Raw genomic sequence first — 15,685 nt, 5'->3', positions numbered from 1 at the left:
ATGACGTTTTAAATACCGAAGTCCGCGGAAGGGGGTGTAGCTCAGTGGTAGAGCGTTCGCTTTGCATGTGAAAGGCCCCGGGTTCGATCCCCGGCACCTCCACGAGTTTTTTTGTTTTATTTCGCCGCCGTTCTTTTTCTTTATTGTTAAACGAACATTATTAAACAAATGAGCCGTGATTGTGCAAATCTGCGCGTGGCATGTTCTCGCAGATTGGCGCAGAAAGCACGCACTCAAACAGCCGCCGAAAGGCTCGAGCCTTATTATCAAAACATACGCGGCCCCGCATACATACAGACCTCACAAGGGCACAGGCTACGATCTGGAGGCAAATTCAAACAGATTCTTTTCCCAGCCCCCATCGGCTGTCTAAAATTTACCCGGAATCAATTCAACCACGCTGCCGACATTGCGGATGCCTGAAGGTTACCCAAAATCACATTCTTTGGGAATGCGAGGGAAACCCGCCTCCAAAAGCAGTACTGTCAGCTTCCTCCCTCGAGGCGTGGGAGTCATTCCTGTCATCAAATGACCAACGTATTCAGACAGAAGTTATTAACTGGGCCGAAAAGGTCGTGGCGAGCTACTTGCCACCACCATTCGAACCACCGGCAAGCTAAATTCAACGAGCTCGCTGTAAAGTTGTTTCTCTCTCTTTCAAACAAACAAACGTGTTTACGACGCGCCTTGTTTTTACGGTACGAATGGGACTTTCATTTTATTTTATGATGGAGCGCACTCTTCACTATGAAGTGGGGCGGCTGTGTCGCGTCTCGTTTCACTGAGTAGACAGAAATTTCGGTAAAGTTCCTGGCGTGCAGTGTTGGTGGTAACGCGTTACCGGTGCGTTACAAGTAGTTACCGGTACCGCGTTACCACCAACACTGCACGCCAGGTACTTTACCGAAATTTCTGTCTACTCAATGAAACGAGACGCGACACAGCCGCCCCACTTCATAGTGAAGAGTGCGCTCCATCATAAAATAAAATGAAAGTCCCATTCGCACCGTAAAAACAAGGCGTGTGTAAACACGTTTGTTTGTTTGAAAGGCTCGATCGAGCCTTTCGGCGGCTGTTTGAGCGCGTGCTTTCTGCACCAATCTGCGAGAACATGCCACGCGCAGATTTGCACAACCACGGCTCATTTGTTTAATAATGTTCGTGTAACAATAAAGAAAAAGAACGGCGGCGAAATAAAACAATAAACTTGTGGAGGTGCCGGGGATTGAACCCGGGGCCTTTCACATGCAAAGCGAACGCTCTACCACTGAGCTACACCCCCTTCCGCGGACATAGGTATTTCAAATGTCATTGTTTTTTTCACGAAAGAAAGGGGAGGGGAATTTTAAGGGCTCGATTTTCTTTGCTAGACACAACATTAATTAGAACTAACAGACAAGAGAGCCAAGGAAAGTATAAGGATGTTATTTCTAGTAATTACGACCGAACCTGCTACCTTCGTATTCGAAGGTCGTAGGTTCAGTCCCTGCCGGAGGCAAGTTATCTTTTCGTCCACATTGCTTTCTTCACATTTACGTCGTAATTACTACAAATAACATCCACTGTACTTTCCTTGGCTTCCTTATCTATCAGTTCTAATTAATATTACTTTTTACAGTAACTTAGTAACGTAGTCGTTAACATCTCGGAAATGTAACGCGTATTGTACTTTATCATTTTCGGTAACATACTAATGTTGCGTCTATCATTCTTCGATCCATAGCACTCGGCGTGGTTCTTCTCGTTTTTTTTTAAGTTCTCAACTATGTATGTTAGTACTGGCAAAATACAATGGTTGTACACTTTTTCCGCTTTATTGACAGTTGCCGGTCATGAGTTGGGAGTGCTTACCGTACGCGCACCGTTCCGTCCTTATTCCTTCGTGAATTTCCTTCAATTAAATGAGTATGTTCCTTTGTTAGTAATCCGCATTTTTTCACGATACCACGGCGCGTGCGTTCTTCCTCTGGCGGATAAGTCGCGAAACGCCTCTTGATCTCGGAGGCAAACGGCAAGAGGACAGCACAGGAAAAGGCGACCTGACCTAGATATACGTACCCGGGCTTGTACCGGTGCTTGGATCCGATTGTCAATCATGACCAAATGCGCGAGTGGGAGTACTCGAGTGTATATCTTCTATCTTTTCAGAGTAGCAGTTACAGTATAACGTAGCCAGAAATTTTTTTCGGGGGGGGGGGGGGGGTCTGCCATACTTTATGTCTGTTCGTGCGCTTGTATATGTGCGTGTGTAAGTAGTACACACGCAAAATCGAAAAACTTCGGGGAGGGGTGTTGAACCCCCCTCCCCGAAGTTCATTTCCATCTTTCTTTGAACAAAAAAGAAGGAAGAGAATAACTTCATAGCGTTAGATACGTACCTTTAACAACTATAGACGTCGAAGTTTTGACCGAGACACGTTGATTGCTTTAATTCGGCGTCATATTGGCTGTACACGAGAGGGCCAATGACTACACTAACTACGTACTACGTATTGTAAACTAAGAATGGCCTTCACGAATTGGAGCCTCGAATAACGGATATCGCTACGAGTACTATGACACCGCTGAGGGCGGCAACGTTGACGTATGAGGCGTATACGTGAAGCCTGGCCATCACGCTGGGTCTTCTGATTACCAGTCTGACCGTCGCGACCAGGGAGGAGCCGTCGTAGCAGCTGGATTGGGTGAAAGAGGCAGAGATGCGTTTATAATCGTTGCTGTCACGCCGAGCTCGGCTGTAGCAGAATAAAGCACTTTCAGAGCGTGTGACGGTATGCATCGCAATAAAATCGGCGGATTTGTCGCCGGTGTATACGAGGAGCGTGGGCCATAGACGCTATACATGATAGAGCAAAATATTAATAAATTTATTTCGTCGATCCTCATTATACAGAGAAGAATCAACCTATAGCATAGTTACGCTATGGGGGTTAAAGGGACCGACAACTGATTTTTTTCGACCCAGCTTTTTACGGCGCGACAGGAAGCTTACCATTCGTAGCGTTTGTAGCTGCAGTGGTTTATCCTAAAAGCACGCAGTTATTTTATAAGCAGTATTTTTCGATCTGAGAGGCTCCAACACGCATGAAGGCTTGCTCCAGCAACGCTGAGAATTGATAGCAATGCCGCTAGCCCTTGTGAAAGCTGTCGTTGTTCTGCTTTCGCAGGAGTTACTGTAGCTATGCTTACCCACCTTTATTTTGAGCTTTCCAGCCATTTTTGAAAATAGCAAGCTGTTACAATGAGATGATGTGGCTTTATACACCTTCTCGGTATTTGTACAGCGTTGTGCGCGCCTGCGACCAAGGTTGCCTGCGCCTGTGTCATGGATGGCTTTTCGCGGCATGGGATCATTACGCCAAGCGAAGGCAGCGCCACTTTGTTGCATACAACTAACGCAGGCCTATATGTACATTTTTATGGAGTAATATCTTTTAATATAAAGAAATGAACAATATTTCAGTACTAACAGAAAAGTCATCGAACGCATACACCAATCAATGGTCACGTGACCGGCTTCATCGGATCATGTATGATTTTGCCGCCAGAGGCGCCAAAGGTCATTTTTCCCGACTTTCAATGAAGAAATAAAAATATAAATCCGCCTCTCACGAGATAAACAGGGTTGGTTTGAGTCAATGCGACGGACAATCTTTCCATCAGTGCAGTCATCTCATTTCATGTTCTGGGCAGTTGTCGGTCCCTTTAAATTTCCCGAAAGCGCTACAAATAATTATGATAAATTTCAATCGTACCATTGCAGTTGGGGTGGAGGGATGAGGGGTATAAAGTATAGGCGTATTCAGGGGGAGGGTTGGAAGGCCCCCCACTTTTGCGCTTTATTGTATGCACACACGCGCGCACATACATGCGTAGCAAGAGGTCGGACGTCCCATACCGGCCCCCGAAATAAAACCATGGCTATACGCGCCTGATGTCAATCAGAAGTTCTGAGGGGTGCGAATTATTTTGCGGAGGCTTGAGTTTTGTATGGATTCCTTGTAGCACGTGAGTTCCTGCCATCATCGACAGTGGCACAGGGTGAAGGGCAGGAAGTCGACCGCCCCACCCTCCCTTCCCCCAATCATCTAAGCAGGGTACCGAGTCAACCTCATATCTTTACTCAGTGGGACCTGCCCCACCGTCCCATCATTGTATAATGCGCAGGATTAAGGCCATGCAAATTTTCGACACTATGGCAGCCGAGGGCCCACCTGACGTTGCATTCCAGACATGGCATGACATGGCAAGAACTTTATTTTGTTCCAGAGAAACTTGGGCCCAAGGGCTAATGCTCCAGCTAAGAGAACGGTTCACTTCCCACCCTAAATCCAGGGACCAAAGGCAGGCCTTTTTGAGCAGCACATCGTTGCTTCAGTTTCATTTTTGCATCCTCCTTCTCCTCATTAAACATCTTTTTGCACCATGGAAAAGCTTGTTTTCTTCCAGACCTTTCCAGGAAGGGGGTGAGGGGGGCATTGCGGTAAGACATTATGGTAAGATCTATTCCACGAGTCAGCGTCTATGTAAGGAGGTATGTACGTGGACGTACTTGTAGATACCGGTGTCCCAGAACTCAGCACGTAGGATGTGCAGGTTGTTGGCAAGGTCAATCTTTACCCGGCCATCGGACAGCTGGGACACCACCATGGGGTTGAGCAGAACCGAGCCGTTGCGCCACTGGTAAAACTTGCTGTTGAACCGCTGCCTGTGGCGTTTCCAAGGCGCGTTATAGGCTATAATAATAATAATATAATAATAATAATAATAATAATAATAATAATAATAATAATAATAATAATAATAAGAAGAAGAAGAAGAAGAAGAAGAAGAAGAAGAAGAAGAAGAAGAAGAAAGAAGAAGATCTGAAGTGGTCGTCGAAACACTTGGGCACTTCGCATGGAATGACTCAGCTTCTCGACGTGCTAGTGCTCCAAATGGCGGCCGCGGTGACCTCAGTGCACGATATCGTGACACCGCAGAAGTCGTCTTTGCCATTTTTGTCTTACTAAACAGTTTTATAGTTTCTTGTTGTTTTATAGTATCTGTTAGACTTTCTTGTTCTTTGCTTTTTCAAATTGTCTGTATGGTTACCGTAACCACTTGATTTATATATCACCTTTTTTCATTCAGATCATGTATGGACCCCCCCCCCCCCCCCCCGACAGTTTTTAACTTTTGGTCTCCCTGTGCTGTACTAATTTTGTAAGCACTATTATGTGAAACGGTAAAAAAAAACTGATATCGTTGATGAATGAAACTTGAACTTGGAACATGCGTCCAGTACGGTTTACTGTTAAAGGGAACGCTCATGTGTGCTCATTTCACATCACTGACGACGTAACAGCAAGTGGCTCTGGTGTGGCATCCGACCGCTGTACGGTAGGTCGGGAGGAGTCCTAACTGCCAACCACAAGTTACTCTGATAAGGGAGCGAAATCCGCACATGCGCTGCACGATAGTGCTCACAGTGGACCTTGATCTCTGCACATGGCTTTGTAATTGACAGAGTTCGTCAACGGGTACGTCGTCACATGCTGCTATGATCTCTGTATCTCCGAGCAAGCCACACCTGCAGGGCTGCCATGTTTTTTCTCGACGTGCTAGTGGCTAAAGATATATCGACCGTGGGGACATCAGTGCACGCTGTGTCCATCACTCGCCTCGAGCAGGAAAGCAAAACCTCGCTTCCGCGCACTCGGCTGACCGTCCGGCGCCTCGCTCTCTTGGGCAATTCGAGGATCTTCTGGCGCAGAGAGAAAATGCCGCGGCTGTTGTCCACGACCTCCTCGACGAGGCCCGACGAGTCCGTCACCACCACGATGCCCTTGCCCTGAACGCAGGGTTCCTGCGATTTAATGAGCATGTACACGCAACTGCAGCTCACTTCCGCATTCACGGTCATCATGATGTCACTAAGCAAGCTATAGTATACTGCGCGACGGAGTAAACCACCGACCTCTATAAAGGATAAGGTGTTTTGGGAGCTTGGCGTCACCTTCAACATAGTATAAGCCAGGGGTCTCAAACACGCGGCCCGCGCCCGCACATGACTGTCTTCGTCCGATATTTTTTTATGGCTTTGTGACTGAATTTTTGTGACTTTGCGGAATTTCTCGCATTATTTTCTCGTCCATTGCAATTAATAACGCTTTGTTCGGGTATGCTACGCCACGTGACTGGCCTCAAGTCTTTTTATTTATTTTTTTTTCGTGAGGCACCCTATGCGATGGAACAAAAACTCTACGTTACAGAGTCGGCGTCAGATTTCAATCGTTCTGCAGATCGGTATCGATGTGTTGTTCGAATCCTCTGACGCCAAACCCCCTTCAGAAATGACCCATATATGAGATACGGGAAAGGCCTAGCCACTTTCAAATCATTTGTTCAATCCCCCACCCCCCCGCGGCTCCCACTTTCTTCGCTGTCCCGGCCCTTGCGGGATTAAATTTCGTGACTGCGGCCCGCTAGCTGAGCCGAGTTTGAGACCCCTGGTATAAACGTTGGCCGTTCGGAGTATCATATAGTGTTCAGCGCGATGCGAGTGCTTCTCTCCTCCCCCTCCCCCCGCCCCCCTCTTATTTCAGCTGCTACGTCTAAGCACGTGGTGTTCCGGAAGCATTGACTTGTTAGTTTGGGACTTCAGTCCTCAATAGGACAAAAAAATCCACTCCAGTGCCAGCGCAGCAACCTATAGAAGCGGTGGATTTGAGGGCTTCATTACGGACACACTGCTTCTCTTCTGGTGCATGTAACTAATCTAACCTCCCCCCTCACACGCAGTATAACCAAATTGACAAAGCTATATCCTTCGTGGCCATGCCCTAACCAATCTAGCTGTCCAAGTAAAATGTTTGTGCCTGGTGAATAATGGTGGCATAGTTATACAGGCATACAGAAAGGAATAGTAGTGGTTTGGGCTAGGTAGTTTTTCATATTGTTAAGGTGGTGCAGCGCAAAGAAGGGCAAGAGACGCAGAAAGGATGAAGACGAGCGTTTCGTCGAGAAAGAGAGGTCGCAAACAGTTTTTTTTTTTTTGTAGTTGTTTCGCCTCGATCGTACTGCGGCCGCTCAGAGAAAGTATAGAACCCGCGACGAGCTGTGGACCATACGTGACCCACTTCGACAGCGACGTTGATTCCCGAACGTCAGTTGTGACTTTAAATATGTAAATCACTCCGCGGAAGCTTTTCGTGCAAGTGGCTCGAGTTAGCATGGTTTTCTGTCACAAATGTTGGTCAGTGACGCAGCCTATTCAACGTGGAAATATGACATCACTCCTATAGTGACACGTACACTGCACAAGCCAATCATGTGCACGCTCCAGTGGTCCTTGAGCACCGACGAGATGACCTTCGGTATCAAGGCAGACCGGCAGGGTAAGCCTTCCGGGAAAAGGCTTAAGAGAAGCGTCATTATGGCTGCTTCCTTGGGCAACGTCGTGTTTGTGCCCTGTAGTAAACATGTAAAAGAGGGTGTGTCACAGAGGAGGACTATGAAATAGTTGCGATGTTCACTTTTTCATGTAAAACACCACACGCTAGATGTATCCATAAGACTTAATTTAGAGGTTAAGCCTAAAGTTCAGCATGTGACATCGTGGTATGGTAGCATTAGCCTTTGTATGAGTTTAAAGCGGCTATAGTAGTGAGCGACCGGGCACTTTCAATGCTTCTTTGTAGACCTGTCTTATCAAAGTCTTCAACATTGATTGCACGATATACTTCACATAGGCAACTGTGTCCTGACTGTGTTTACGGTTCATTGTAACAATGTAAAGCTGTTGAATACGCGCTGGACTATTTAAGAACAGCAGCGGAAGTCAGAAACGATAGAGGGCACCTTGCCGACACTTTACGTTAGTGTAGCAGACATTAGGCAAGATGCGTGAATGAATGTAGTCATAACTTTTAATTTATACACCAGAAAAACGCTTAAGTTCTATTTTTCAATGTTAGATCAAAATAATAATTAAAAAAAAATAACGAGAGCAGCACGTTAAAGCTGGCTTTTTTGCAAGAACATGCCTACTGCGGTAGAGCCAGCTTTAAAGGACAAGGCAAAATTGAAAACGCCCGTACGTGTAAATCTGGCTGCAAGGGTGCCTAAACAACCTCTGAAGATACAAACAACGAGCGAGTTATTCTCTCCCGGCGTTTCTTGCCTTTTCCGCACAATTCGTGACGCCAGCAGTCTGTCGATGTGACATCGTGAGGAAATAAGCTCTCGATTGGTCCATATACGAGGCATATCAGTTGTGAATTGTCTCCTTCCCTGCTTTGCCATGCATTTGAACGCCCCTTCTGCCTTGTTTCGCCCGATCAACCGATTTCGCTTCGTTTTGTACGTTGTTTTCGACTGCGCGAGCGGAGATAACAGCGTGTAGCCGAAAAGAGCGAAATCCTGATAGGCCCCACACTTAGTGCTGACATTGTCTACCTGTTTTGTGTCTACGTGTTTTGTTACGCGAAGAAATATGTGGCGAGGAGGAGATACCACCTGTATAGGAAGGATAGTGAAGGCGAGAAAAAAAAATTAACTCTCTCGTCTTTGAAGTGGCCCTTTAATGAACTTCAGGTGCTCAACAGCCCTCCGCTACGTCACCCATACCACTTTCCTCCTCGAAATTGGCTCGAAATGCTGTAGGCGTGGAAGTACAAAGGCAGCAGAGAGAAAGAGAGAGAAGCAATTTTATTTATTTCATCTTAAGGGAATGGGGCCGTGAGAAGAAGGTGAGGGGTCCTACTCGTGGTAGGCCTCCTCTACCACCCCAGCCCACCTCAGAATAGCCTCCTGAAGTGCCGGTTTGTAGCTGCGCATGGCAGCCTCCAACAGCTCCTGACTGCCTAAATGTCTACGAGGGCTTGGAGGAGGGGAGTGATTCTTACAGAGCCACATAATGTGGTTTAGGTCCGCTCTCCTGACAGAACAAAACCTGCAGGCCGAACTACAGCAAGACTGAAAGTTGGCCTAGTTGGTGATACATAATGGGCAAAAACAGCGCGCAGATGGACGGGACGAAGAAAAGGAGAGAGAAGCAGCGCTTGTTCTGTGTATCCTTTTCTTCGTCCCGTCCATCTGCGCGCAGGCCGAACTAGGGTACATTCGCGAGTAAATTTTGTGGCGTAAGGCAAAGGAACGAAAACTGCGAGTTTTGTAGTTTACGCCATACAATCTCGCGCCTGCGCGATGACGGACGCAGTAAAGATGTGAGTGTTTGGCGACATAGGCGGCAATGCCCGCATAAGTCGCGGTATGTAAGCAACCTTTCTCTGGAGGTAAATGCAGAGCAGATGCACGAATCTCGCCTTGTATCCGACGGTGCAGATTCCGGCACGCCGGCGTCTGCCCACGGAACCGCAGCGGTCGCAGCTACTCCACTCGGACCACTCGAGCCACGTGACCAGTGGCAGACCGGTGACGTCGGCTCGCTCCTCGGTGCTGTTGTGCTCGTTCTCCCAGACCTTGTGACGTTCAGATCACGTGTGAGCTATAGACATAGGTCGGCAAAAAATGTGGAGCTCACTCAGACTCACTCATGAAATATATTTTGCCCTTAGAGCTCACTCGGACTCAGACTCGCGAAATTTTTCTTCAACCGGACTCACTCGGACTCAGGCTCACTGAAAATTTTTTCAGCCGGACTCACTCGGACTCAAACTCACGAAATTATTACTCACTCGGACTCACTCAGACTCAGACTCACGGCTTTCTCTGAGTCTGAGTGAGTCTGAGTGAGTCGACTCATGAGTCTGTTAGCGTATAATTGGTTTTATCGACTATGGTGTCAATGCTTTTTCACTCCAATATCTCGCATAATTGGTGCTCTACTTGGCGCCTTTTGATGTCGTACCTTCAAATATGAGCTATCCGTGGTTGCAGTACAGTAAGGACATTTTTATTTAAAGGGATGACTCAGACGAAATATTTTTTATCAAGAACTTCCTGTGAAAGAGTTTTCGGGGGCAGGTCATAGCACCCCCCACCTCTGTAACTCACGCCTCTGATCAATAAATATTGAGCTGGCGTATGAACTCTAGGGCTTTGAAGTATGCGCGAGTCGACGGGACTATAAACGTGAGCTGACATAAGGCTGATAATATTGCTGAAGAGGTGCAGATAGAACGAGTGGTCGGCAAAAAGGTGTGGAGCTCACTCACACTCACTCATGAAATATATTTTGCCCTTGAAGCTCACTCGGACTCAGACTCACGAAAATTTTCCTCAACCGGACTCACTCGGACTCAGACTCACTGAAAATTTTCTCAGCCGGACTCACTCGGACTCAAACTCACGAAATTATTACTCACCCGGACTCACTCAGACTCAGACTCACAGCTCGATCTGAGTCTGAGTGAGTCTGAGTGAGTCGACTCATGAGTGAGTTTGCCGACCTATGGCTATAGATGCCAGTGCTTGAAAATGCTTCGTAAAAAAAACGCTACAAGAATGTCATGTACTGGGAGGAATATCCTTAACGCATGTAATATTTTGTGGCAGAATCGTAGAATCGCAGCAGGCGTCAAAACGTGTGGACTGCGCAACGAGTGGGTGGTTTAAAGCGGCCCGCTCATTACAAAGTGTGCGGCTGCGCAGGTGCGCGTGGCACCTTACGGACGCGTAATGGGCCCTTCGCTGATTCGCAAAAAGGAAGAATTATGGCGTAGTGGGCACTGCGCAACTGTGCTTGCAGAAGGCATTCTAGGGTAGTTTGAAACGGCCAATGCTACGCGTGCAAGCGTTCGTTTCCTTGCGGCACGATTGAGGCATGCACCGAGAACCGAAGTCAGGCTAGCAGTTGAGAAGGCGATGCGCACGGGGCCCGATTACGCTATCGCGTTCTACTCTTGAAGGCGAAGCTCAAGCGTCCTCCAAGTTTTTTCGTCGCTTCAAGATTCCATATTTTCCTGTACTCCTTCCTTAACTAAATGTCACGTCACGCACCATGGATACTGAAATACAAAAAAGACGCGTACCATCGAGGAAGAATTTAAGACAGAACAGAAAAAATCACAGCATATCCACGGAGTGAATGATGATGAGCTGGCGAAGCTGCGGAGGTTCATCGGTAAACCGTGAATCTTCCGTGAATCCTGCCCAGTACATCATCACCGACGTGAGATCGGGCGCGTTTATACTAAAGGTTCGATGAGTTATGACGACTTGCAGCTCACTTTAATTTTACATGTACGCTGTGAATTTTCATTGTTTAGAAAACCATTGCTGTAGGAAACATCTGGCGTTCTTTCGTTTTGCTTTTAGAAAACATCTGGCGTCTTTCGTTGGTTTATTTCATCAATCAACGGCGTTTTGAACAAGATTTTTATTGTTTAATCACGCACAGGAGAAATCTCACCAGGCACTACCTTGGAGGTAAACAATGGCTGCTAATGGGAATGAGAGACAGAAGAAGTCGGCTTTTAGCTAACACTTACACTTCTACTTCTACTAACGTTTCCTACTGGAACATGCCAATGGCTGCTAATGGGGAATGAGAGACAGAATAATTCGGCTTTTAATTAACGCGCACACTGCGAATTTTTTATTGTTCAACAACGCACAGGAAAAATCTCCCACCGGCACCACCTTGGAGGTCAAGATCTGGTACTAGCGTTACGACTGGTTACGCACTACGACTACGACAACTACGAGGGACGAACGGGTGCCGCTTTAAAAAAGGCGTTTAGTGGGCACTGCGCACCATGGAGTACGGGCCATGGATTACTACGCACCATGGAGTACGGCTCCCGTGCAACCACCTGCAGGTGGTAGGTGGCGTACTCCCTGCCAGCCCACATGCAACGGTAGAAGCCCGTGTCCGAGGGCAGCGCGTCCGTCACGACCAGTGCTCCGTAACCCATGAGCTGGCGGCGCGTATCCCCCTTGCCCAAGGCCACGGGTGCGATGGAAGACTTGGACAACGGGTCAACGCGGTGCCACGGAGACTGCGCCTCGGACTCCGGGGGAAAGCTGCGAACGCACACGCACGCACTAGTAAGCATGACTTTTAGGCGCCAAAGGTGGAGATGTAGAGAGAAACACACGGACACACATTTGACTAAAGCACACACGCAAAAGCAAAGATAAACCTGCATTGCTACGTCACATCCCTTGTGCTGCGCATGCACTATACAAGCTTCGCGATGGGTGCAAAAATGAAAATAAAGGCGCACCCCCTGCTACCCGCCCTTTGTGCACACGCCTATAAGCGCTTACCATATGCCGGGGCAGGGCAATTCGACCTTCGAGCCCACCAGAACGAGAACGGATTGGCGTCGAGGAGGCGCATCGTCGGAGCGTTCCCGGATGCAGCGCTCGTACTCGTCCCAGGACCATTCGATCTCCCGCCTGTGCAGGGCACAGCGGATTGCGATATCTATATATTTACCCGTACATGCAACATTAAATCAACCAACCAACCAACCAACCAACCAACCAACCAACCAACCAACCAACCAACCAACCAACCAACCAACCAACCAACCAACCAACCAACCAACCAACCAACCAACCAACCAACCAACCAACCAATCAATCAATCAATCAATCAATCAATCAATCAATCAATCAATCAATCAATCAATCAATCAATCAATCAATCAATCAGTGTTTATTCAATCGACTTAATAAAAATGGTTACAAAATATTTGGACCATTAACCTGTGTGGCTAGTTATTGGTCCAATGTATTGCATGAGTACTCTATATACATGTCAGGAGCAGAGGTGCAGTTAATATGATTATGAATCTATATACAAGTGCAGTAACAGGGTAGTATTAATGGTATGTTTTTAGGGGCGAAGCTCCTTAAGGCGGCACCCGTTCGTCCCTCGTAGTCGTCGTCGTCGTAGTAGTAGCAGTAGTAGTAGTCGTAGTCCGTAACAAGTCTTACGATTTGACCTCCAAGGTGGTGCTGGTGGGAGATTTTTCCTGTGCGTTGTTGAACAACAAAAAATTCGCAGCGTGCGCGTTAACTAAAAGCCGAATTCTTCTGTCTCTCATTCCCCATTAGCAGCCATTGGCATGTTCCAGTAGGAAACGTTAGTAGAAGTAGAAGTGTAAGTGTTAGCTAAAAGCCGACTTCTTCTGTCTCTCATTCCCATTAGCAGCCATTGTTTACCTCCAAGGTAGTGCCTGGTGAGATTTCTCCTGTGCGTGATTAAACAATAAAAATTTTGTTCAAAACGCCGTTGATTGATGAAATAAACCAACGAAAGACGCCAGATGTTTTCTAAAAGCAAAACGAAAGAACGCCAGATGTTTCTAAAGCAAAACGAAAAGACGCCAGCTGCTTAACGAAAGACGCCAGATTTTTCTAAAGCAATGGTTTTCTAAACAATGAAAATTCACAGCGTACATGTAAAATTAAAGTGAGCTGCAAGTCGTCATAACTCTCATCGAACCTTTAGTATAAACGCGCCCGATCTCACGTCGGTGATGATGTACTGGGCAGAATTCACGGAAGATTCACGGTTTACCGATGAACCTCCGCAGCTTCGCCCACTCATCATCATTCACTCCGTGGATATGCTGTGATTTTTTTTCTATTAAACACACATATCAATGAATACAAGATTGCTGCAATATTTTAAGTACACAAGCATAAAGAACAACTAAAGGCATATACATTGTAAAGAATGGTGCCTCCCTGAGCAGAAATTATCAAAGATACGCGATATCATTGTGACCTTTCGGCTTTCTTCTGGTGCTTTTGAAGCTGTTTAGAGCAGGTGTTTTGGAAACGCTGACGTTTTGTGCGTGGTATTAAAAGCGCTTAAGGTCAGGAGGGTGTCGGGGGTCTCGGACGCCCACACCATTTGTGACAAGGGATCCGGGACGACGAATGCTGCAATGTAGGGACTGCACAAATCCGAGGTGGGCAGTCATTTTTTTTTTTCTTTTCGTCAATTGTGGTCGGCACATTTTTTTTTCTCTATGGTTTCGAAAATTCCACCGCGATTCTTAGCAAAAATCACTGCCATATTTTCTGAAGCCCATACAATACAATATTACACTATATAAGACTCCACTCTCCTTCTGTACCTTCTCCTCACCCTCACCTTCATTTCCCACCCCCTTGCTATACCATATTATACATGGCTACACTATGCTTTACCCTCCCCCAATCCTCCTTTCCTTCCTCGTCGCCCTAACATCAGCCCTCCTCACCTTCACCTCTCTACCTGATCCCCTCGCTAAACTATACTATGCAAGGCTATGCTACGCTTTACCCGCTCCCTTCCTCATTTCCTTGCTCTTCACTCTCACACCACTCCTCACCCCCACTTCCCTTTCCCACCCCTCCCCGTTTCTGTTTCTATCTCTTTCTTTCTCTCTCTCTCTTTCTCCGTTTCTCTTTCTTTCTCTTCCTCTCTATCTATTTCTCCTTCTCTCGCCCATAGCAATGCAATCACATATGGCTCTCTTTCTATCTGTCTTTACTTGCCAACCTTCACGGATAAAGAAAGCTTCCAGTTCCAGCCTCCCCAAAAACAAGACGGCGAAGAGTTTTAGAAACTGAGAACAAAAAAAAAAGCTATTTAAAAAAATATTTTGCCCGTTTGTATAATATGTACTAATAGCACGTGGTTCGGAAAAGATCGGAAAAAGTGCTATTTTCTGCCTTCCGTTGCAGGGGCACGGCTCAGTGCATTTTGCATAAGACGATGTGTAAAACCAGCTATTAGCCGTTATTTCTCTTTCCCTATTTATTTCCCTCTCCCCTTTTGCTCGACCCCCCCTTCGATGGAGTTTAATCACTGGATATTAAAAACAACGTAGTACATTTGTATTTCCACATTTTCAGCATACATGCAGGAGCACGCGCATAAAACCTGAGTGTGATGTATGTAGTATAACGAGTGATGAATGCGAGCTTGCTGAGCTGTAATAAGTGCCCGAAGTTGTCGTCTAATGGCGATCTCTCGCAAGACTCACGCTTTGAAGAGACTCTTGACTGCTCCGATAAAGTCGTACGCGTGGCACTGTGATGCCATGATCACGATTACAAGAATCGGGACTTGAACAACGACGATACGTCAGCAGCACGGTCGCGTTTGGCACGGCGAACCAAACAAGGCATGCCGTTGCTGGTCTTGTCTTCTGATCATGGCTCGTACCCAATGCAGGGAATTGGCCCTGTAGTGAGGAGATTTTCCATTAAGACCTATAGGGTAACATGCTGTAGGTGGTATAATATGTCCTTCTACACACACACACAGATATATATATATATATATATATATATATATATATATATATATGTTACATGTTTTGAAAATCTGCTAAATTTAATGTAACACGCGTGAGAAAACAAATTCATTAACTAAGAACAACATTCGAACCGCACTTAAAAAGATGGGATTAGAATTAGGGTTCCTCTAATTTTATCATTTGGGGCCACTACATTAGAGATTACAGTCAAGGGGATGCCTGCTCCGCTAGCTGTGTTAAACCATACAAATACAGCAACAAAAAATTTTAAATACAAAAAAAATATTTTTTCTTCATTTTCTTTGTTCCAAATAATTCATTTTGGTGAAATTGAGTCTTCGTTAACTTTACTTTTGGATCTTTACTACCTCTCGGCTTATAACCTCTTTCATACTTTTAAAAAACTGTGTTAGCCTGACTACTCGGCTTTTAGTATTCGTTTATTTTAGTTCGTGTATTAATACAAGTGATTA

The 15,685-nt window shown here is 46.3% G+C and overlaps 1 protein-coding gene and 2 non-coding genes across 3 annotated transcripts; 1 reads left to right on the top strand and 2 right to left on the bottom strand.

Moving 5' to 3' along the window:
• The first annotated feature begins 30 nt into the window (after nucleotides 1-30).
• Trnaa-ugc (transfer RNA alanine (anticodon UGC)) lies at nucleotides 31-102 on the top strand. Its single transcript has one exon. It is a non-coding gene; the product is annotated as a tRNA-Ala (tRNA).
• A 1,108-nt stretch (nucleotides 103-1,210) lies between these two features.
• Trnaa-ugc (transfer RNA alanine (anticodon UGC)) lies at nucleotides 1,211-1,282 on the bottom strand. The gene has a single exon. It is a non-coding gene; the product is annotated as a tRNA-Ala (tRNA).
• A 1,230-nt stretch (nucleotides 1,283-2,512) lies between these two features.
• Nucleotides 2,513-14,995, bottom strand: LOC119405424 (Ig-like V-type domain-containing protein FAM187A). Its single transcript, XM_049419400.1, has 8 exons — nucleotides 14,937-14,995; nucleotides 12,217-12,348; nucleotides 11,733-11,970; nucleotides 9,309-9,464; nucleotides 7,297-7,452; nucleotides 5,605-5,848; nucleotides 4,553-4,736; nucleotides 2,513-2,675 (listed from the first exon to the last, which is right to left on the bottom strand). The coding sequence occupies exons 1-8, from the start codon at nucleotides 14,993-14,995 to the stop codon at nucleotides 2,513-2,515; spliced, it is 1,332 nt and encodes a 443-aa protein (XP_049275357.1).
• Between the last annotated feature and the right edge of the window lie 690 nt (nucleotides 14,996-15,685).

Source organism: Rhipicephalus sanguineus, chromosome 9 (assembly GCF_013339695.2).
Source record: "Rhipicephalus sanguineus isolate Rsan-2018 chromosome 9, BIME_Rsan_1.4, whole genome shotgun sequence".
Taxonomy (NCBI): Eukaryota; Metazoa; Arthropoda; class Arachnida; order Ixodida; family Ixodidae; genus Rhipicephalus; species Rhipicephalus sanguineus.
This window is presented reverse-complemented; position numbering and strand designations above follow the sequence as displayed.